The sequence below is a fragment of the Physeter macrocephalus genome, chromosome 15 (assembly GCF_002837175.3).
Source record: "Physeter macrocephalus isolate SW-GA chromosome 15, ASM283717v5, whole genome shotgun sequence".
Classification (NCBI taxonomy): Eukaryota; Metazoa; Chordata; class Mammalia; order Artiodactyla; family Physeteridae; genus Physeter; species Physeter macrocephalus.
In genome coordinates, this window is record NC_041228.1 from 2,922,297 (window position 1) to 2,946,426 (window position 24,130).

Consider the following 24,130-nt stretch of genomic DNA (forward strand, 5'->3'; position numbering starts at 1 on the left):
ACTGATTGTTTCTTTGATGAACTGACCTTGAGCTTCAGCCTGGCAGAGAGCCAGGGTGGATGAGGCTGCTTTAATTGATACGGATCGAAACCCTCCAGTCAGGATGAGCTTGGAGTCGTTTTGAGTGGCCCTGGTACTTTTAAAACTTCAGCTTTTAAGTTAATTGTATTTGAGGAAGGATTTCAGGTGTTTATTCAAAAAGGGGCTTAGAGGCCACGCTATCAGGGCAGTTTTTCTTGGTTTGTGAAGCAGGGCAAGGCCAGCCTCCCGGATGCCGATCAGGATGCGGCTCCGTGATCTCACCAGGTTCACGGCCACGTCCTGAATCTTCTGTAACACTTGGTGTAATCGTCAGGCCCACAACCTCCTTACGAATTTCGCAAACCTGAGCTTCTCGAAGAAAATGAGAAATGTGTGGTGTCGTTGGGGAGTCCGAGCGAGAAGCCTTGCTCTACTGCCCTGGTTGGCGTGCTGGGTCCTCTCCAGCTGTCTGCATCATGCCCAGACTCGGGACAGTGGGTGACCTTCACGTCGTTCCAAATGTGGAAGGTGTGGCCAGCTTTGGCCATCGCCCATCTGTGCACAGATATCCAGGAGGTTCTTTTTTTTTTAAAAATAAATTTATTTATTTTATTTTATTTTATTTATTTTTGGCTGCATTGGGTCTTTGTCGCTGCACGTGGGCTTTCTCTAGTTGTGGCCAGAGGGGGCTACTGTTTGTTGTGGTGCGCAGGCTTCTCGTTGCGGTGGCTTCTCTTGTTGCAGAGCACGGGCTCTAGGCGCGCGGGCTTCAGTAGTTGTGGCACACGGGCTCAGTAGTTGTGGCTCGCGGGCTCCAGAGCGCAGGCTCAGTAGTTGTGGGGCATGGGCTTAGTTGCTCCGCGGCATGTGGGATCTAACCGGACCAGGGCTCGAACCTGTGTCCCCTGTGTTGGCAGGTGGATTCTTCACCACTGCGCCACCAGGGAAGGGAAGCCCCGGGAGGTGCTTAGATATGTTTCCCCTGTGAATACGGTTGAGGAATTAAAAACCAAGAAAGAAAAAGTGAGCTGTTTTTTCCTGTGTCATTCTTCTCACCAATATGTTTTGTATCACTTTCCTAATTAGTGTTCCACCACTGCTTTGCACGGTCCTAGTTAGCCACGGTATACTGAGAAGTCAGATTTTAAAATGTCAACTGTTTCCAAGTGGAATCCCTAAAAATAATCCTTGGTTTGGACACTTCATCCCTGGAATTCTTCTTTACTGTTGGCAGCTTCATAAACCAAATATAATATTATTAGCTCCACAGAAATTTATGCTAAATGAATTATATTTCCTTTAGGTCAGGTGCCTTGAATGATTGTTTTTCTGGGTACATTTTATAAACAGACATTTGATGCTAGATTTTGAGTTATAAATGAATGCCATGCCTGCTTGTCGGGTTACTTTTCTGGCTGACCACGCCCTCAGAATTCCTCTGCATATTTTAATAACCTTTTATGTGATCTGGAATTTCTGTGCTTGTGTACATGATTCCTAGAATCACAGATGACATCTCATTTTTAGGTGGTGACGGTGGCACAGAGTAGAATGCTATTTGTGTTGCAAGAAAATGGTATCATTTTACAGATGAGTAAACTTAAAGGCTCGAGTGGACGGTGCTGGTCTGAGGTTCCCAGGCTGCTCTCAACATCCCTGGGACCAGCGCTTCGTTTCTTTGTCCCGGTGCGGTGTTGTGATCTTTGCGCAGGGACTTGGCTCTCTGTGCCTGTAAACGAGTGTTGTTTTAGGGAGGAAAGAGAAAGGCTTTTGTGTACCTGCTAGGTGACAGGCTCTATTACAGGTGCTTGATGCATATTAACTCAGTCCTCAAAGTACCCTGCGAAGGTACGAAGGTCTCTGCTTCAGACCACTCCCCTTCTCTGCCTGAGTTTGGAATCAGCAGAAAGAAACGTCTGTCTCAGGTGGATGGCAGTGGCTCAGTGCTGTCCACCTGTGCCCCAGCCTCTGGCAGAGCTGGGTGACGGTATGCTTTTTCGTGGGACAGGCCCTGTTCCGTCCGTGCAGAGAGCAGGACTGAATACGTGCTCTCGGCAGGGCCTGAGCGGTGCATGCACTCGTTCTCCGTCCAAATTTACCACCTCCCTTGGGAGGACTGAGGGTGGGCAAGAGCGAGGCTAGGGCCACTCCCCTAAGGATGCCCGTCCTCATGGAGACATGGAACTGGGGAAGGGAGGTGCCCTCCTTCTGCAGAGCATTATCAGGTACCGATTATTTTTCCTATTTCGTAAGTGAGAGGGTTGAGGTCCGGGGAGATGAAGCCATCTGTGCCCGTTGCCCAGCTGGTAGGTCCTTCAGACTGCAGTCAGGTCTGTGTCTGTTGAAGCTGCTTCTCAGGAGCAGGCGAATCCCCCTGGGTTGGATGTGGTGGGTGTTAGATGCACATCAGACGTGGCATCTCGGCCAGTGTGAGGGCTTGCCCACCCTCGTCCCAGTGCAGCGCAGCTGGTGTTTTGTTTTTTTTTTCTTTTTTTTTTGCGGTACGTGGGCCTCTCACTGTTGTGGCCTCTCCCGTGGCAGAGCGCAGGCTCCGGACGCGTAGGCTCAGCGGCCATGGCTCACGGGCCCAGCCGCTCCGCGGCACGTGGGATCCTCCCGGACCGGGGCACGAACCCGCGTCCCCTGCATCGGCAGGCGAACTCTCAACCACTGCGCCACCAGGGAAGCCCATAGCTGGTATTTTTTGAATGTGCACAAAGGTCTGGGATTTGCAACTGTTAGGGATAAACTGCTTAGCCTTAAATATATGGTTTTGGAAGATTTGGAAGCTGAGGTTGAAATCCAGCTTTTGGGAGTTTATTCATGCAACATTTATCGAGAGCTCTGCATTGAAATATTGCACCAGTGCTGGAGAGACAAATGAGGCCCTGGGTACCCCTGTCCTCGGAAGGCTCACAACTGAACTGCAACAAATAGAAAACAAAGTGATTCTGATCCTGTACGAGAAAAGCATGCCAAAGGGGTTTGCAAGGACAAGTAAGAGTCAGAGAAAGTGTGCGAGATAGACCCCTTGGTTTGAAGAGCTCTGGTGTAAGCGCCGTCTGCTGCCTTGGATCGTTGTGGGAATAGGTGGGAGTCACGCGCGCGACCCGCACTCTCCCGGGGCCGGGCTCGGGGAGCCGTCTGTGACCGCTGAGTGTGGTGGGGTGGCCTGTGTGCCGGGCAGGGCTGCCCTCGATGGCTGAGAGTCCTTCAGCTGAGAAAGGCGTGATTTTGTGGATTCCGTGAGGGGTTTCTATAGGGTGTGTGTGTGTGTGTGTGTGTATATATATATATATATATATATATATATATATATATAGTCAGTATAGGTTAGCCTGTGCTGTGGCAGAGAAATTATCCCTAAAATCTCAGAAAAATTAGCCCTCACTACAACCCAGATTTAAGTCCCACTCACACGGAGTCTGATACCCTTTGGGCAGTGAGTTCTCCCGGGTGGCTGACCTCGCTGAGGTTACTCAGGGATCCAGGCCGCGTCCACCTGCCGCCTTACAGAGGAAGGGAGAGAGCTGGAGGCCGGCGCACCGCTTCAAGTGGTTTGTCTTTCTCGAGGGACGTGCGCTGCCTCCCCTCGCTACCCTCTGGCCGTACCTCCTGCAGAGGGGCTGCGGATGGGGACGGAGGAGCCGTAAGGGTCCCGCCCACCTTCCAGCCCTTCCCCCACCCTTCCCTTCAGCCTCAGGCCTCGGGGCTTTCCAGACCCTGACCCCTGTCTTGCCCAGCTGCTCCCAAGGGAGGTCACAGGTGCTGGGGGGTTGAAGGGTGCACTGTCTCCTGCTGTCACCAGTTTCCAGCTGTGGGGTTTGGCCGCTGTACCTCATCTCTCCTGTGTCGATTTCCTCGCTGGTAACGTGGAGGTGATGGTCACAGCACCCCGGCTAGGAAGGCAGATGTGAGGTTTAGTTGCGACGACACGTGTGAAGCGGTGAGCACGAGGCCTGAAGGTGCTCAGGCTGCGCAGACTGTGGCCCTTCAGTCCTGGCCCGCTGATGGGTCCCAGCATGGGTTTCGATTAGCAGACATCCACAGCTGGGAAAGCCATTTAATAAGATACAGACTGTGCACGTGGAAGCCGACGGTGCTGCTACCCTTCACTCGTGGTTCCTTCGGGTCGTACGGGTCAGGGTCTGCTCTTCTCTTTGCTGCGGGCCTGCCCTTCAGGAAGCGGGAGGCAGAGGAGGGAACCAACTTCTGCTGAGCGGTGGGCACGCTGCCCAAAGCGCTTTGTTGAGTCCTCACAGTGGTTCTGTGAGGGAGGGCGCGTATCTGCATCTTGCAGACCAGGAGCCTGAGTGTAGGGAAGGCAGGGCCTGTGCCCAGGGGCATGCAGCTGACAGGTGCTGCAGTCCAGGTTTCCGCCAGCCCCTCTGGCCCCAGCGCAGTGGCCCAGGGGCGCGGCTGCTGCCCGGCCGTGGACGTCTTCTCTCCCTGGGATGGACTGGAGGGGTCGTGTGCACCCTTCTTCTGCTTTGTCCTGCGAAACTGAGTACTTTTCCTCCCCTCAGTTTATCTGCTGCTTGATTTACTGTCGTTCTAACATCTGATATCTGCTCGTATTTACGCTGAACCCAAGCGAACAGGCAGCTGAAGTATTTTTGTTCCCTTTGGAACCACAGGCGTGTGAAACTGTTGAACCTTCCTGCCAGCCTCCGGCCACAGAAAATGAAAAGCTTGCTGGGCCAGAGCATGTCGACCAAGAGCCCCTTCATCTACTCACCGATCATCGCACACAGCCGTGGGGAAGAGCGGAGCAGGAAAATCGGTAGGCTGCTCATCCTGGCTTTCTGGCTGTTCTCTGCTGCCCGGCTCCTGGCGGCTCTTCTAGATTTTAAAGCATGAGACTTGACTGCAGTTCATTCGTGCATGTGTGTATATACCCTCATACAGCTTTATTCAGTTTGCTACCTTAGCCAGGCCAGTGCCTATAGACCTGACTTTTTGATATCTATTTCGTAAAAGGCAGTTTTTGTGGAAGTTCTAGAAACCAGAAGACCTCTGTTATCTGAGACTTATGTAAACTACAGAAGAGAGGTACTAGGAGATTAGGGTGATTTCCCAAGGCCTGGAGTAACTTCTGAATCATCAAAGGAGATTAAAGGTTGACTTATGTTCAGGACTGACTGGGGCATAAGGACATCGTAGCATTGTCCCCTTTGAACGCTGGCAGCGCTTGTTTAGTAGTGCACTAACGATCGCCACTTCCGAGATGCTTGGTGACGCAGCAGGGAGAGATGAGATTGTCTCGGGGTGGACCGGGAGCGGAGCACGCATTCCTGAGAGTCTCCAGTGTGCTCGTCTATGTGCTCGGCTCCCCGGCCACGTCCCAGCCCACGGCCACTCCTTTCCTTCCTCACCGCGGACCCCGGGGCTCCTCCGTGTCCTTCCCAAAGCCTGGCCGTGCTGCAGACCTCATTCCTGGCCAGCTTTCCCCTCCTCGGGCCCCTCGCATTTTGAGATCATGGTGCCTGCAAGTTGCAGTGACAGAGCTAAAGGACTGAGCGGCCCGTCACTGGTTGGAGTTTCAGTAGAAGACCTGCGAAGCTTTTGCAAGTCAGTGCACGCTTCTCCTTCTGTCTTCTTTTTTCCTCCTTTAATTTCTTACTCCTGATGTAGGCGAAGGCGTCCTGACTTCATGAGGCCCTTCTTCCTGGGATGCACGTGTCCTGTCACACCCCGTAGCCGGACGGCGGGCTCTCCTGACAGCGCCAGCCACTCTCTTTCTGCCTTTCCCGCTCACCTCCCACCTTTCCACTCCTGCTCCTTGGCTCCAGCCACACGGCCGCTTTCTGTTCTTTGGACATGCTGTCTTGTTCCAGTCTCAGGGCTCTGCTCGCTGCGCGTCTGCCTAGAGCTCACCCCCCGCCCACTTCGCTCAGTCTGCGGGCCCCGCTCCGAGAGGCCGCTTCTCCCCACTCTCCCCTCACTGCCGGTTGCCCTTCGCAGCGTCCCTCTGTTTACATTCCCCTCCTCCCCGTCTCCCCGCTGCTAGAACAGTGTGGAGAGAATGAAGGGGTGGGGTGGATGGTGTGACCCCACTTTACAGACAAGGAAGCTGAGATTCAGGATGGGTAACTGACCCCACAGCAGAGCCTTTGCCCCGTACCGTGGAGCTCAAGGCCAAGCACAACGCACATCCCATAACCTTGGTGGAGCCTGTAACGATCTCATAAAAAACCCCTGAACACCTTGAAAAATGAGTGTCTCTAAGCTGTCGCCGAGACAGAGGGTGGAGTGAGGGTAGGGGTGCTAAAATGGCCCCGTGCTTTCTGGTCACGCTCACCACTTCTTTGGTTCAAGTTGCACTTTGTAAAATGCTGTCACATTTGAGTTCAGTTAGTTTTCCTAGTATTTTTGGAGGAAGTAATTCTTACCTCCCTTTTCCAGATGAAGAAACAAACTCAGAGAAATGAGAAACTCACAACTTTTCAGATTAAGTGTGCTGTTCTAACCAGGGCCCTCCAGCTTTCCCTCATGTGTGCAGCACGCCTGGCATGGGCCTCAGTCAATGATAACACACAGCTGCCCACCTCCCCCATCCTCCAGGTCAGCTTCGACAGCAAGGCAGTAATACCCGGGAAGTTGAATATCCTAGCGCTCTGAAACTAGGTCTGCCTCCAGCAGCACCTGGGACTCACCTGCTGAGTTTGGGGAGATCATATGCATGGGACGAGCTGAGACTTCGGAAGGCCTCCCGGAGGCTCAGCAAGCAGAGCTGGCTCTGAGGAGCAGGTGGGCTTCTGAGGTGTGGCCCGGAGGGCTCTAGTTAAAACAAGAAAATAAAGGAAGAAATATGGGGTGATGCCCTTAAAAAATAGCATCTGATTGTAAATTCTGGTACATTTCTGAAAGCAGGAGCCCTAAGTATATAGCATGCTACAGACTTGATGTGCGTCGTGCGTGCGTGTGCACGTGCGTGTCTCTTGGTTCAGTCCTTCGTCGGTTCATTGGTTCCTTCTCTCATCCATCAGTAAACTCCCCCTGAGTTTCCCGGTGTGTCAGGTGGTACATTTCTGAAAGCAGGAGCCCTAAGTATATAGCATGCTACAGACTTGATGTGCGTGCGTGCGTGTGCACGTGCGTGTCTCTTGGTTCAGTCCTTCGTCGGTTCATTGGTTCCTTCTCTCATCCATCAGTAAACTCCCCCTGAGTTTCCCGGTGTGTCAGGCATGTGGCAGCCGAGCCCTGTGGGTTCTAACGGTGAGAAGTGCAGGCGTGGTCCCTGCTGTCGTGAGGTGTACATAGAAGTTAGAGGGAAGTGACAAGTAGTAACTAAATACATTTAAAACGACAGGATTTTGAACTTTCTCTGATATTGTTTGAACGTCTTCCATTTGCATCCTGGGAAATGATTTTGCTCTTTTGTTGTCGCATCCGTCACGTAGGCATGGCTGCCCCTATCACTTATCAGGCATTGTAAGGGGTGAAAAAAATCAGTGTACACAGATGTATATCGGAGGTCAGGTACTGCCTCTTAGTCCTCTGACCCCTACCTTCCATTCCCCCTGTGCTGCTTGGGCCGAACATTTCCCTGACTTCCCTGCCAGCTGGCTGCCATTAGGGTCTCCCCGGTGGGGGTGAAGGTGCAGGAGGGCAGGGGCCATTCCGCTCCTGGGGGTCCCCTGGGTGGTGGCGGCAGCAGCGGTGGTGCAGGGAGACCACAACTGTGGCAGCCTGGGCTGCTTTGGTGGCAGCGGCAGGGGCTGCGGCACCCTCTCCATGGTCCAGCAAAGGACGAGCAGTAAATGTCCGTGAAAACGAACGAGTGACCAGCTGCAACTGTTTCCTGGTTGTCGGGGGGCAGGCCCGCCCGACACTTCACACTCTGGTGTGAAGGCAAGTCTTTGACATTCTCATTTCAGTCTGTCGATTTTGAAGGACAGCCCCCGCCTCCCTACTGCTTCTCTGCTCTGGAGAGCGTGCTGGGGAGTCTGGGAGCAGGGGAGCCGGGGGGACATCGTGGTTGAGCAGGGAGGCCGGGTCCCGGCCCGCTCCAGCGCATGCTGGTGAGCAGTGCGCGTCTGCCAGCGCGGGTGCCTCCTCTGATCTCTTTGGAGGTGGGGCGGGGCTTGTTCCAGTCCGAGTCTCACTGTTTCTCGATGGTGGGCAGGTCACTTTCGGGGCCCCTTTTCCCCTGGGTGGACCTGGACCTGTCATTACAGAGTTAATGAGGCTCGTCTCTTGGACCTTCTAGGAGTCTCTGACTGGTGTTTTGGGGTCTCGTTAGGGTTGATGATAAGCTTTCTCCCCTAAAGGACATTTTAGGAAACTTTTTTAGGAAAACAGCAAAGATGCTGTTTGTCCACGGCTAAGAACACACATGGGGGCCGTGCAGTGCAGTGTGCGGAGGGCCTGATACAGAAGTGTGTTTAATAGCCTTCAGTGCTGTTCCCCCCTGTGGTTTCTGGGACAAAATATCGAGGAAGGGGCCCCACCGTGTGCTTTGACACACTAAGGTTTAGGAAGGAGATGATCTCCTCTCAGACATAAATAACTATTCCTGTAATCAGGGATTTATCTTAGGTTTACCTTTAGTGACTAGGACTGTGCAAGTATAAACGATTCCTTTCAGAACCCCAGGAAAATGAATTTTGAAATGATGGTTATTTGACCGTGGTAGAGAAGACAAACAGTTCCTTCGTTATCGGGCGTAGCAAGCTGTTAAAACAAATGACATTTTCATCGGCCGTGAGGAAGGGCTGGGGTGCGGGCCGCTGAGGCAGTGATGGGCTCAGTGATGCCGCTGAAGGTGGGGGTGGGAGCACCCTGTCTCTGCAGAAGGACTTCTGCGACCCCTCCCTCCCGCAGAGGTTCTCAGCCCGAGGCTGGGTGAAGAGAGGTGGGTTTCTGGAGCCAACGCGGGGAGAGCAGCAGCCTGAGAGCAGCAGAGGCTTTGGGACCAGGCACATGGGAGTTGGGCTCGGCTGCCTCATTCATTAGGGCCATCGATGGAGGACGGTTCAGTGTTCCTTGTTGGTGAATGAGGGTGATATGTGCTCTGCTGACTGCTTCACTGTATTGTCAAGAGGCTCAAATGGGTACTTGCTTGTGCAAGCATTTTTGACAACTAACTCACCTGGTGGGCTCCTTCTTCACTGCATGCAACTTCAGGATGCCAACTCTGGGTCACATTGCATGCAATTTCAGGGTGCCATAGGTTTGGTGCAACCTGTCTTAGTCTCTGTGCAGGGGACCTGGTGTGAAGTGTTTGGGAAAAATGGTGTCTTTATGAAAGCCTGTGAAAGCTGAAGAATTCTAATCGGTAAATCATAGTATCTACTGTAGAAAAAACCCTTTAACCACCACCGTCCAGTCTAGATACTTCTCTGAGTTCAAAGACCTGGGCTTGAATCCCTGCTGCCCCACTTACTGGCTGTCTGATTCCCAGCACATTTATTAACCTCTTTTGGACCTTGAGTACCTGCCTTGTAACAGTGGGATTGTAATATCTACCTCACCAGGTCATTATGAAGAGTAAGAGACAGCCTTCCAAGGGCTGGACAGTACCTCCTGCCCAACACGTGTTACTTGGTTCTGAAGCCCCTTCCAGTTTGCCTAATGGAGAATCTTAAGGGGAGGAGAGGGCAGTGGAGTGGGGATGGGGACCGTATTAGTTTTCTTTTGTGTGTAACAGATGACCACCAATTTAGTGGCTTAAAGAACACAAGTTTATTTTCTCACTGTTACTCTCATGTGTCCAGCATGTGTTAGCTGGGTCCTCTGCTCAGAGTCTTGCAGGCTGAAATCCAGGTGTCAGCTGGGGCTGTGTTCTCATCTGGAGGCTCTACTGGGAAGGATCTGTTCCCAGGCTCCCTCAGGTTCTTCATCCATTCCTTGTGGTTGTAGGACTGACGTCTCTGTTCTCTTGCTGGCCGTCAGCTGGACCACTTTCAGCTCATAGCAGCTGCTCTTGGGTCCTGGCCACATGGCCTCCTCCGTACATCCTCTCATGCTTTGAATCTTTTCACTGAGGATGGGTATGTTCCCTTCCAAGGGCTCACCTGAGTAGGCCAGGCTCTCCTAGGATAATCTCCCATTGATTAAGTCAGAGCCTACTGCTTGGGGGCCTTCATCACATATGGAAGCCTCCTTCCCCTTTGTTATATAACATAGCCTATCGTCATCTCCACACTCGGGGGGAGAGGATGACACAGCGTGTACACCAGGGGCTGGGAGTCTTGGGGGTCATCTCAGAATTCTGCCTCCCGTAGGTGTTGGACTGCAGCTGACCTGGGAGTGGACAGGGAGGAGAAGCCACCGTCTTCTCTCACAAACTTAGGGAGGGGAAAGAGAAACCACGCTATGTGCCACTTAAAATTGACCACAGTGCCATCTTCCTAAGTACCAGCCTCTGGGTCCGCAAAGGTCTGTGTGACGTATGGCTCTACACCAAGAATAGTGCTGTCTGGATTGATTCCAGTTTCGTGCAGCTGCGTTTGGCACTGAGGGAGGGAAGCATCAGTCACAAGGCATCCAAGTGGCAGGGATGATGTGCTTTGCATTGGAGAAAGGTAGCAGTAAAATAGCTTTAAACTGTGTATCTCAAGATGATCACAATGCCCACCGCTTCATTGGAAAAATAAATTGCCAGAGGAGTAATCTGAAGCCATGTGAAACGTGCAAAAACACCAGCTAAAACGTGGATTCTTTTGTGTGTATGTATTTCTAGATTTCCAGTGGGTTCAAGGAGATGTGTGTGAAGTTCAGCTGATGGTATATAACCCAATGCCATTTGAACTCCGAGTTGAAAACATGGTATGTATCATGAATCATTTGACCCTTTTGGGCTAAACATCAATTTACCATTAAAGTAAGTTTTTTACTTAATATTTCAGGCATACTGCCTACAATCTATGTCTGTTTTTAATATTTGTTTTGCCAAAGATTATAATCTTTTTGTGAGTGAAGACTACATCTTGACATTCCCGTGTCTTTAGTGCTTGGTACTCAGTGAGATGTGTGAGTCGATGAACAAAGACATCTCGGATTTGAACACACACGGAGCTTAATTGATTGCATATAAGATTTGAAATAATTATATTGAAATTTACATGAGATAGCGAGGTTACAAACCCTGTATTGTGCCCACCACTCAATATCACTGTTATTGCACTGCTACAAGATGATAAGATGATCAAGGCCTAAGGGAAGAGCGAGCTCTTTATTCCTAAGAGAATAAACGGCTGCACTGCTAATACGAAGTTTCCCTCGGGTTTGAAATCTGATGTTCTGTTTCTTTGTTTCTGTACGGCGTTAGAGGCTCACTTTCTGCAGTGCTGTCCACTGGAACTGCTCCCCTAATTCTGCAGTGAGCAGGAAGGAGATTCATATGGCTCTCCAAGCTACACCTAGTGTTTCCAGAGCGGAGCCCTCCACCATCGGGTGGATTCCAGTCCTCAAGTCTTCTCTATGCTTATTATTGTATAGAACCGCTTTGTAAATTTTCGGCATTATGTGAAGGATGGTGCTGAGCTGGGCGATGCCTTCCTTTGGAGTTTTATGACTCGTACTCAGGGTGGGAGGCGGGCTGTCCGTACAGGTGTCCTTTTGAGGGCCCGCGCCATGCGTCAGGCCTGGCCCCTGCCGTGACCTTGGTCAGAGCCGTGGTGGGGTGCACGAGGGGCTGCAGGAGAAGTGGAGAGTTAGGGGAGGCCCCACTGAGGACACAGGGTGAGTGGGAGCTCAGAGGCAGACTGGGAGTTATTGAAGATGATGTTTAGGCCTCCGGCGTGAGACATGGTTTTCCCAAATCTGTTGGAGCTCTTAGAAATTCAGCTGAATAGTAAGCTTACCACCCTGAGGTCATTCCAAGAATGACCTGTAAGGATGAGTGTTCCCTCCTCCTCCTGTTGCACAAGAATGTGCCAACCTTAGGGTTTAGCTCTTGGTCAAGCCCTGTAGTGACTTTCTATCTCTTGGCCTAAACCAGGAATAATAGTTGTTTAGAGAATTTCCCCCAAAGTGGTTAAAGTATCATATGCCTGCTGTTCTTTCTTATACATATTTTTTAGTCTTAAAAAGAAGCTTTCGGGCTTCCCTGGTGGCGCAGTGGTTGAGAGTCCGCCTGCCGATGCAGGGGACACGGGTTCGTGCCCCGGTCCGGGAAGATCCCACATGCCACGGAGCGGCTGGGCCCGTGAACCACGGCCGCTGAGCCTGCACTCCGCAACGGGAGAGGCCACAACAGTGAGAGGCCCGCGTACCGCAAAAAAAAAAACGGGCTGGGCCCGTGAACCCCGGCCGCTGAGCCTGCCCTCCGCAACGGAGAGGCCACAACCAGTGAGAGGCCCGCGTACCGCAAAAAAAAAAGAAAAAAAAAAAAAGAAGCTTTCATTTATATCTGGTTGAAAAGTAATATGTGCTTTTTATAAAAAATGAGGAAGAACAAAGAATAAAATAAGTTACCACTAGGAGATAGCCCACAAATCATGTTCAGAATTTAAAAATTAAATTATGGAATATTTCAAGCATATGAAATGTTACAGGGAATAATAAGCCCTTGTATATCCACCATTCACATTTAGCAAATGCTCACAGTTGGCCGTATTTGCTTTAGCTATTTTAAAGAGAAATCAAATGCCAATATATTTTGCCTGGAGACAATAGCCATCTAATTGGTTTCTCTGCTTCCATTCTTGGCCACTACATCTGTTTCACACATGGTTAGCTCATTTCATGCTTTTGCTCAGACTCTGGGCGCAGGTGTGCTCATTGTTATTGGAGAGCCTTTGCTTCTGGCTGCTTTCTGTAGACAGAGTTAGGAAAAGTCTGCATGCATGCCCACATAGACACGTGCTTACACACGTACCTACATGCATACATCTGCACGTGTGTGTACATACATATACATGTGCCCTTAGACATGCATATACACAATGCAAATACAGACCTCATACATTCTGACTTCACAGCCATCCCTCCAATTCCAGTCCATCTCCGTAGGGTTCTTCTCGCCTTCCTGCGTTCCACGTCAGCGTCCTTCCCTCCAGTGTGAGAACCTGGGCTCACAGCAACATTAGCACGCTTCTCATCTGCTTGCTCCTGGGATAGACCTAAAATAGTTTCAGGATTGCTTCGACCATAGCACTGCAGAAAACAACCCCCCGGGAAGAATCCAGGATCCCTCCTACATTTAGGTCTTCTTTAATGTATCTCAGCCATCTTCTGTAGATTTCAGTGCGGGAATCTCACAGACCACTCATTAGACTTATTCCAAGATAGGGGATGTTTTTGATCTCTTGTTAATGGTATTTGTAATATTTTATTTTCTAATATGTTTTGTGTATTGCTAGATTGTAGAAATACTTTTGCTTTTTTAATACTGACTTTGTTACTTGGCTAAGTGCTCTTGTTAGTTCAGCTTTCCTCATAGGTTCCACAGGGTTTTCCACAGTTTTTGTGTGTGTGAATAACTGTCTTCATGCCGTTTCTTTCTTCTCTTGGCTGTTGTGCTGGATGGGGCCTCTGTTACAGTGTTGAGGAGAAGGTCCTGAGCGCGGAGAGATCCTGCAATCACCGGGCAGCTCCTGGAGGCCAGGGAGCCTGTCTCGTTCGCCGTCAAGCATAGGGCCTGGCGCTTAGTGAAATGAACTGATAATTCACAGATGCACTGGTGGAAGGATATTAACTGATGATCTCTTTCCGCACTTCATGTTTTTCATTTTGTTAGTAAATAAAATATTTTCTTTTTCTTTTTGTTTACATTCCAACTTGGTAAAACAAGAAAGCAGAACAAATATTAAAAATACATCAAGCGGGGCTAATATTAAAGATGGAATTGTTGTTCCAGCCCCCACAGTGCTGTCCACTTCGAGATTGTTTTGTGTTCATCGCACTTTGAGGACGTCTCTACAATGGACTTTTATAAGAGCCGCTAATGAGCCTTTTCCTTCTGAGAGTCCCGGGGCTCTCCTGTAGGCGAGGCACGATGCTTGGGGGCCGATCGGGGACTGACCAAGAGCGGCGGCTTTGGGATTGGGTTAGGGCCGTGCTCACTGCCGTCCTCTGTCACCTGCTCCAGGGGCTGCTCACGAGTGGAGTGGAGTTTGAATCTCTCCCCGCGGCGCTCTCCCTCCCGGCTGAGTCTGGTCTTTACCCAGTGACGCTTGTTGGGGTCCCGCAGACGACGGGGACGATTGCTGTGAATGGTAAGCAGGTTCGGGGGCTGCTCTCTCCTGTGCCGCCCGGCATTCCGGTCTTCGCCCGTTAACAGGTCACGGATGGATGGCGGTGCTTTGGGACACGCCACGAACCATGTAGAGTGTGCGGGACGTGGAGGGCACCCCCCGCGCTCCTGTCTGTCTTCCCCGGAGCCTGCAAACACACTCCAAGGTTCTCCCACTCTGGTTAAAACCCCCTGCCCCCCCGCACCCCGAGCCCACAATTTCTTCTCGCTATGGCCTCATCCGCCGTCTCTCCTTCCGAGCAGACCTCTTCAGAGAGCTGTCTGTACACGCTGAATCCACTCTTCCACCTCTGTGCTGATTCTCTAACCCACCGCATCCTGCGCATCCAGCCGTCACCTCACCAGAACTGCTGTCACTGAGGCCACTGGCAGTATTTTTCCGGCTAAATCCGGTGCCTACATTTCAGATTTTGTCCAACACCACTGCTCAGCAGCCTTTGGCACTGCTGCCCGCCTCCTTCCTGGGTGCGCTCGCCTGGTCACCCTCGCGTCTCTGCCACCTCTCCTGCCTGTCATTCTCGGGCAGTGTCTTCTGCAGGCACTTCTTCTTCAGCCCAACCCTTCAATCTGCGCCCAGCTCTGTCCTTCCCTCCCTCCCTCCTGCTTCCCCTTGCCTCTCCTCCCTCCCCCACCCCCTCCCGCCCTTCCTCTCTCCTCCCCTCCTTTCTCCACCTGCTGTCTCTCGGCAGTCCCATCAGAGTCACCTGCTTTCCTGGCTTCAGGTCCCATCTCCATGCTGCTGATTCCCAGGGCCACGTCTCCTGTCCAGTCCGCTTTCCTGGACCTGCTCATCCAGCCGCTTCCCACCCATCTTCTTGGCTGTCTTGTGGGCACGTCACATACAGCATGTCCCAACCGGAGCCCGTCACCTCATCCCCCAAGCTCCCCCTCCCGCTGTGGTCCCGTCCCAGTGAGGGCATTGCCGTCTGGCCAGTTGCCCTGCCCGGGCACTGGGAGTCATCCTTCCCTGCTCCTGTCTCCTCCTCACTCCCCCCTGCAACACTGACTGTGTCATCCGCACCCTCTCCACTTCCACAGCCGCTCTGGTCTGGCAGAACAGGACCCTCTTCTAGAGTTTGTCACAGAAGCATCAGGACTGGTGTTTCTGCCCTCACTCTTTCCATACTGCAGCCACGTGACCTTTCCACAGGGCAAATCTGGTCATGTCATCTCTGGACTAGAAGTCTTAACGCCTTCACCATGTGCTTTCCATCAGGGCTCCACGCCTTACCGTGGCTGTGGGGCCCTGTGTGATCGGGCCCTGCTCATCTCTGCCGGCTCACACGACTCCTGTCCTGGAAATACGCCATGCTTTCCTTCTGTTGGTGTGCCTCCAGACTTGGTGGCCCCGGTGCTTCTCCAGTGCCTAGCCCAGTCTTCCTTTCCCCCTGGAGATCGTCCTCAGCTTCCCTCTGCTGGATCGGGCCCCTCCTTCACGTCACTGATCGCGGTGACTTGTTGGCCTTTTCCTTGCCGGCCTCGTCTGTCTTGCCCGGCTGGATCCTCACACCTGGCACGTAGTAGCTCTTAGCTGTTTGGTGGCTGAAAGAACAAACATTCACTGGGAAAGGTGCTCTCTCTCGAGCGGTGAGGCAACAGCATCCTAGGTGAGGGTGTGTTGCAGGCAGTGCTGAGATGGGCTGAGCCCCGGCTTCTGGGCAGTGGGGGAGGGGTGACCCAGAACGGGAGGTGGGTGGAGAAGGACTTCTCCTGACAAGTGACCCTGAGGTTTGAAGGCGAACCAGGGGTTATATCCGAATGAGTGGGACGGGGAGTAAGAGGGATCCAGGCAGGAAGAACATCTGCTCCGGGCTCTTACTCACCTGGTGGTAAGAGGGAACAGGGTGCAGAGTGGGCTGGAGGCGGCTCAGAATTAACTGGTCTCAGGCAGAGCAGTGTAGTGATGAGGCTGGGAAGGCAGGCAGAGGGCCGACCCAGAGGGCCTCATAAGTCTGCTGAGGGCAGTGTGGGCTGCTGCGTTATTGGAAGAGAGGAGAGATACGGTCTGACGGGCGGTTCAGAGCTGCTCCAGGCTGCTGTGTTGGAGAACGGACTGCAGGCGGGCAGGACTGGAGAAAGGAGACCAACTAGGAAGCTCCAGCCGTGGTCCAGGGAGGAGATGTCAGACATCGGACCCCAGCTGTGGCTGGGAATAGAGCGGAGGAGACAGATGAGAGAGGAAGTAGCCAGGACCGAAAGACTTGATGCAGAGTGCCACACGGCCGAGGACCAATACGTCCACGGATGAGTAGTGCAGCCTCGGTGACAGAGGTCCCTGGGACAGACTAGTTGGTGTCCATTGTTTGGGGAGCCTTATGGGTGAAGTATCACTGGACATAACACACAGGATTGTCATCAGATTTTCAGTTTATTTGCAGTCACCTTCAGCAATGGGCGAGAAAAGGAAAATGATTGGTTTTAATTAAGAAACTGGAAACAAAGGTTGCTTCGTAGACAAAGCCACATCCTATCAGGTTTCATAGAAAGAACAGTATGACAGGGCATTGTGCCAGCTGTGGGTTTCTGGGGAGGAAAATGTTCGCAAGTTAAGTTAAAGGAGTCTTAGAAGGAACATACTTTAAAGAAAGGGAAATGTGGGTGCCGTGAATTGGAGTTATTTTAAGTTGAGGGGCCAGTTGGAACTGGCGGAAGGTAAAGGGGAGCATTGATGAGGCTGTATCAGGTGCCAGCTTGCTTCTTGTTGAGTATGTAGCCACTTAATATGAATGCAGAAAAATTGTCACCCTAGGCATTTAGCCATCGAGTATTATTTGATTTTGTTACACAGTGAATGTTGTTTATAATAATTACCTCAAAATTTCAAAAGCTTTCAAATTCTAAAGCTTTGCTTAAACAATTTCAAGTGCTTATCTAACCCATGGAGGGTTTTTTTTTTTTCATGGAAATTTTGCTAATCTTATATTATAGTACTTGTACACATTGAGCAGATTTGCCATATCACGTAACAGCTATAAAAACAATAATTGACTCTTGAACTTTCATCTCTCAACAGCAGATTTTGAATCATTTTTTTCAAATACTTCTTAAGTTACTGTATGTCCTGGAAAGGAATACATACTATCATTTTCATTTTAGAGATGGATAAATTTGAAGAGCAAATTAGTAAAGGGATGAGACACTAATTATTAAGTTCTGTGAGGTTTATAGTTCATACACTGTCATTGGATGCAGCCTTGTGAAGGGGGCGCGCAGGTGCTGCTTGCATCTCTGCTCAAGGAAACTGAGGGCCTCGGGGCTGAATGTGGGAGCTGTGGGCGAGCCTGGCAGGCGACGGGGCCTAAATCTCAGCTCAGGTCGGAAGGGGACCCTGCGTTCCTGTCACCCCGGGGCTGCCTTGAGGCGTGGGTGTCTCATGAAGCCTTTTCAGGTGGTGAAGCTTTGCGTTTTGTCCCCAGGTTACCACACCACGGTCTTTGGTGTCTTTAGCGACTGTTTGCTGGACAATCTCCCGGGAATAAAGACCAGCGGCTCCACGGTGGAAGTCGTCCCTGCCCTGCCCAGACTGCAGATCAGCACGTCTCTGCCCAGGTAGAGCACGCGCGGCGCCGGCTCTGCTTGCTGACAAGAGGGGCGCCTAGGAGTGCCGTTCGGTACACCTTCTCCAGTGGCCCCAAGAGTCTGAGTTAACCTGCGATCGTTATGGCCAGAATAGAGGCGAAGGCTTTCTTCGATGTACCCAGTAGGCAGTGTGCTCTGCTTGCAGCAAACTGGAATATAGTTGAGGTGTTTCTTACCAAGATCAGAACAAAATGTGAAATTAGGCTTTGGAATTGTAATTTTGGTGAGAAACAGTTGAGGTTTTAGAGAACTTAAGAAAAAGTCTTATCTTCTAAAAAATAGTCTTTTTTTTTTTTTTTTTTTTTTTCCTTTAGCATTATAGAAAAGCATAAAGAAGAAAGGGAAATTTCAGAGTAAATTACGATTAATGCTTTCTGGTGTTTCCTTCCACTGTTTATCCATTTAAAAAAATGTTTGAATAGTTGAGATCATACTACATTTTATATACTATCATAGATTACTTCTTGCATAAACATATAACATAAGCTAAAAATTTCTATTTTAATTGCTTAAAAAATTACATCATAAAGGTATCTCAGAATCTCATCACCATTCATTTCCTTGCTTTTGGAATTTGGGATTGTCTCAATTTTTGCTCATATGAATAATGCTTTAATGTTTATCCTTTGGGCTGTTTTTATAAAATGTATCTTGGTATGTTCTGAAATGTTTCAAAAGCTCAGTCACTTGCTTAATGGGCCCCTTCTCAGTGCCAGCCTTGTCTCATCCCAGCTCAGGCTCTGATGGGTGGGACGCTGTGCTTTGGGGCAGTCAGCACCTGTGTCCGGGCCAGGCCTGCGGCCAGGCTGCATGGTTCTCTGCTTTCTCCCTCCTCCTTTTCCCACCATACCAGAGGGGCTGGCATCCTCCTTGCTTGAGAGGCAGAGGAATTTGTGTCGGCTATGTTTTAGCTTTCCTAAACACCTTCTCTGCAAGTTCAAATTGACTACAAACAGCTTTCACCTGAGAAGGACTACCTGCTAAAATGTGGAAAGAAGTCATTTATAGTGAGGACGGGGGTCACTTTTCCTTCCTTGACTCATGAACAACCTTAAAGGTATAAAACGCAAAGGAATTAACGTTGATTCTTCATGCTGTTATTTTCTGAAAATGCGGTTTGGATGCGCCTTTTAACCCCACCTCCCGCACACGCACCTGCCTCGTTGTTGGCTGGCTTTCGTCCCCACTGTGCCTCTAGAGCCTTTTTCCTGTGGTCACCGGTCCCTCCTTGCCCGGAAGTGGGTTTGCTGCCTGTGGGTTGGGAAGGCGACACCAGGCTAATGAGCATTGTGGATTGAGTGACAGTCAGTAAGGAGTCAGGCTGGAGCTTCAGACCAGGGCTGTGGCGCTGGAGCCTCAAGGGAGTGTCGGGTGAGGCTCGGGGCCTCTGGTCCAGGGCCCCAGCTCACCAGTGCCGAGGACCCACCGGCTGCCCTGGGTCTCGTCAGGAGTTGCCAGAATTGCTCGTCGATTTTACCTGTGATGTGGAGGCTGTTGTATGTACTTTTCATTTTTCTTCGTTTTCCTCCACTTCCCATGTTATCATTTGGAATGGTTCATTTAAGTTTTCTTCTTAAATCGGTGGATTTCCCCAGGCCATTTCTGAGCATGAGATTTAAAAAAATTTTCAAAGAGAGCAGCACGCTCACGGATCATTTGACTCAATTCATCGTTTCACTTTTGTCCTCACCGTAATCCAATCATTAAGAATTTTTTTTGCTTCACACACGCTTGAGAAAGTAAGGCCCAGCGAGAGCGATCACTCTGCATGTAGACAGCGCTCATCACGTGGCAATTTGCCCTCGAGTTCCTGGACGCTGGGTACTGATCCCATGTTGAAGCCAAGGCTCCCTAGTCCCTGTTTCTGAAATGTTTAAGTGTGGTGATGTGAATAATTCTAAAATGCCATTGGTTTTCTTTGTTTTTTTTTCTGTGTTTCTAAAATTTATTATAATTATTACTATAATTTTAGGTCTGCACATTCACTGCAACCTTCCTCTGGTGATGAAATATCCACTAATGTGTCAGTCCAGCTTTACAACGGAGAAACTCAGCACCTTGTTGTGAAACTGGAAAATATTGGGATGGAACCACTGGAGAAACTGGAAGTCACCTCAAAAATTCTCACCACCAAAGGTAGGGAATTTAAGTAGGTTTGACCCCAGAAGTGTTTATCTTTTTTATTTGCAGAAGAGACACATTAGATAACCAGCATTCAGAAAGCCTAAAAACTTCTTCCACTTTTAATTTGACACCACTGTGAAAATTTTGTCCTACTCATGCGTGAAGAACACGCAAAGGAAGTTAATGGAGCACAGGATGCACCTTCGTATCCCCTGTGCTCTTAACAATGATCAGATCTCGGGAAGCGTGTCCTGGAATGAATGAATGAAGAGAAGCATTTGCAGGTTCAGAAGCATTACCATCTTGGATCCATCCATCCAGCCCAGTGTTTTCTGTGGGTTCAACACTTAGAGCCTGTGCACTCCCTCTTAAAGACAGATGCTGTTTCCTAGTTCTAAGGCACACGTAGCGTGGGTGTCATAAGACCTGTGTTGAACTTTGGCTTCACTGTTTACTCGCTATTTGTCCTTCCCATGCCTCAGCTTCCTCCTGGGTAAGCAGGGGAGGTGGTCCTTACCATGAAAAGTGGTTCTAAGAATTAAGTGAGGCAGCATGCGGCAGAGGACCTGGTCTGCTTGTGGTTAGCGAGTGGTACTGATCAAAGGGGGGATATATTGTGTGTGTGTGTGGGGGCGGGGGCATCGAGAGTAGTAAGTGGAAATAAAATCAGGTCATTTAATAAAGTTAGAGAAATTATACCGTCTTGGGAGACCAAAGACAAAGACAAAACAGGGAGAGCAAGCTGGTGGGGTTTCGGGGTGTTTACCTGCTTTTGACGTAGGAGCGAGGTGAGCCAGGCATCCAGTGGGAGCTTGGGCGCACCTGGGCGCTGCTGAGGACGCTGCTGTCCCGGGGCTCCTGGCACTGGTGGGCCGAGGCCGCCATCTCCGTGAGGGTCTCCAGGATCGGATGCTGAGCCGTGGGGCCACAGGCATTCGGCTTCAGAACTCCTTTTCCAGAGTCCAGTTACACCGTCATCGTGTGAGAGTGACGGCTGCCCCAAGTCCCCTCTGCCCTGTGGCATCGTAGTCATTTTATCCATGGTAGGGAGGTGGGGTGTAATGCTCGAACACCAGGGTTTAATTTGTATTTCCCTGATGACCAGCGAAGCTGAACACCTTTCATGTGGTTTTGGATACGCAGGTCCTTTGTCGTACCAGCCCTTTGTCCCTTTTTTCCCAGTGGGTGTTCTGCCTTCTCTCTGTCTCTGTTTCTCTCTGTCTCTGTGTGTCTGTCTCTTTCACTGTCTCTGTCTGCCCCTCTCTCCTGACTTGCAGGGTGTCTTTGATCCTGAGTGTAAGTTCTTTGCTGGAACTGTGTGGTGTGAATATCCCCTCCTACTCTACCCGGCTGCCTTTACACTCTCTCAGCCATGGCCTTGGATGAACAGAAGTTCTTCATTTTAGTATGGTTCACCTAATCATTCTTTTCTTTTATGGTCATTGCGTTTTGTGTCTCTGAGTCTTTGGGGAATTTTGATAATCCTACCTTAATCGCATCCTTTCTTCCCTTTCCCTCCTGTTTTCAGGAGCAAACACATATGGATTAGGTAGAAAATGCCTCCCTGACATGAAATACCTTCATCTGGTATTCTGAAGTTAATTAAATGGTTAAAGGGGTTGGTTGATGTTTGAACAAGCGAACTAACATTGAATGACAGAAAATTGCAGAGTGCATAATGGTAAAAATTTTCACATCTCCTGTGATTTACCTTGCCTTCACAGCTTAGCAACTGGAAGATATCTCTTCCTTTTCTCAAATAAACCCCAGTGGTAGCCACGTGTCCATTACTCATTACAAACTTGCTTCTTCTTTCCGAAGCACAGATCCTCAGGGTTCTCCTTTGGAAACCCCTGCTGTCCCTGCGCCCCCGGCCCCGTATCCCCGGCCTCTGCCCCAAGCCTCGGCCTCAGCCTCAGCCACCTCTCCCCTTAAACTCTCGTCACGTTGACCGTTAGGAGCCAGTTTCAGTTTCCTGGACGTTCGTGCTGTCTCTCTAAACTTGAGGATAAACCATCTCCTCTCACAAGGAGCCGACTTGCTAACTTCTGTTTCTGCCTTTGCTTCCTCTTCTGCGGTTAACGTATCCTGGGGTTTCTGCTTCGTGGTCACTCTGGGAAGCCTTCCTAGACTGGGTGACTGGGGCCCCCCCTTTGTTGTCTCAGAGGCCCGGGTGACTTCTGAGGAGCCCCTTTCACTCCGAGTTGTCATTGCTTGTGTTCTGGTCTCCCTCCAACCAGGTGCGAGTCTCTCAAAGGCGCCGAGTGCGTTCCCCTACCTTTGGTGTTCTTACACTTTTGAACTCTTCTGGAACTTATTCTTTGTATCAGCCATTCTCTCCCTCTCCAACCTTTCATTATAAAAATATTGAAACATGCAGAAGAGTGGAGAGAATTTTACAGCGAACACTGCAAACCCACCGTCTAGGTTCTATAATGTTTGGCTATCCGGCCTCCTATCCATCCACTGATCCATCTTGTTTTTTTTGTGTCGTTCAGAATTAAGTTGCAGATTTCTGTGCATTTTACCCATTAATACTTTAGCATGCATATCATTAATTAGACTTCAAAGTTTGTTTACTTTTCTTTGGTAAAAAGTATATGGGGTGAAATACACAAACCTTAAGTTACCATTTGATAAGTTTTGACAAGTACATGTGTCTCACCCAAACTCTTATCAAGATATATCACAGACCGTTCTCATCACCTCAGAAAATCCTCTCATGGCCCTTTCCAGCCAATCCCTGCCCAACCTGAGAGGGGGCCACTCTCCGTATTTACCTGGTCAGCCCTCGGTCATCGTTTACTGGCAGTGATGTGGGAGGTTGGAAACGCCAGTGGGGACTGGGCAGAATCCCTGGAGAAGCCTCGGGGCGGGGCCCTTCCAACACTATCAGCAGTCACCTTCTCACCCAGCTCTCAGTTTAGCCTCTTCGAGGGCAGGGGGTCAAGTATTATTACCCTCACTCTATGGATAGGGAAGGTGAAGGCCGAAGAGGTTAAATAATGTATCTGGGATCACACAGCTGGTTCCATCATGTATAGCACGGGCTGGCCATTCAAAACAACACGTTTGCAAGTGAAAAATTAAAGCTGTCATTCTTTTTAAATTCTCATCCCGAGCTGCCATACATTTACATGTGGAATTAAATTAATGAAAATAAACCATCTGCTTCCAAAATATACAAAGGGAATAATTCCTGTCACTTATATTCTGCAGTACCAAAAAGCTGTCAGTATCAATAAATGATGTAATATAAATGTGAAGATGGGAAAATGTCTTAAACCGGGAACATGAGTGAGCTCCTTGTGAAGCTCTTCCACAGGGAATTAAACGCTCCCTCCTCCGGGGTCCGTGTTATTTTCTTTGTAGTGCTGTTAGTGTTATTTTATGTCTCAGCAGTAGTAATAACTTGTAGTTTCTAGCACTCACCACGTGCCAGCTGAGTGGTATTTCAGGTAGTTTTTTCTCATTAAGTAATCATGACACCTGTAAGAGGTCTTTCTGGGGTAGGGGTGGTCTGTTTACCTCACTGCTGCAGTGCCGGGGCCCGGGAACTAAGAACAGTGCTTGTCACAGAGGAGGTGCTGAGTGAAGCCGGCGCGAGTTCCCACCACACAGGGTGTTGCGGAGCTGGCGTGTTAACGCAGGACACGGGAGCGCTGAGGGCGACCCTGAGCACGAAGTGCCCACGTCCTGCCTGCTCCGAGGATGCCGACTGCTCTCGGTGTGTTCTGTCCGCAGGTGTCTGCGTGCCGGGGGCCTTGGCCGCGCGGGAGGCCTGCCTGCGAGCCCCACGTCTTCTCCTCCTCTTCCTGCCGCCCGTCAGGGGCCCTCGCAGGTCTCTGGTCGCGCCCTCACTCCCCTCTGATTGACCTCCTTTTCTTCAGATAAAGAAAAGTTTCCTGTTGTGTGTGTGTTTTTTTTTTTTAAATGATGTTGGCTGTGGGTTTGTCATATATGGCCTTTATTATGTTGAGGTAGGTTCCCTCTATGCCCACTTTCTGGAGAGTTTTTATCATAAATCGGTGTTGAATTTTGTCAAAAGCTTTTTTTGCATCAATTGAGATGATCATATGGTTTTTATTCTCCAATTTGTTAATATGGTGTATCACATTGATTGATTTGCGTATAATGAAGAATCAATCAATGTGATACACCGTATTAACAACTTGAAGAATAAAAACCATATGATCATCTCAA

At 50.1% G+C, this 24,130-nt stretch overlaps 1 protein-coding gene across 6 annotated transcripts in view; it reads left to right on the top strand.

Moving 5' to 3' along the window:
* The window catches only part of TRAPPC9 (trafficking protein particle complex subunit 9), a 532,255-nt gene that overhangs the window by 115,911 nt on the left and 392,214 nt on the right, over window positions 1-24,130 (top strand). For all 6 annotated transcript variants that reach the window (XM_055091306.1, XM_055091308.1, XM_055091309.1 and 3 more), the window contains 5 exons: window positions 4,659-4,804; window positions 10,709-10,794; window positions 14,060-14,186; window positions 17,641-17,773; window positions 19,776-19,939. In XM_055091306.1, the coding sequence (XP_054947281.1) occupies window positions 4,659-4,804; window positions 10,709-10,794; window positions 14,060-14,186; window positions 17,641-17,773; window positions 19,776-19,939 (656 nt within the window). The remainder of the gene's footprint in view (window positions 1-4,658; window positions 4,805-10,708; window positions 10,795-14,059; window positions 14,187-17,640; window positions 17,774-19,775; window positions 19,940-24,130) is intronic.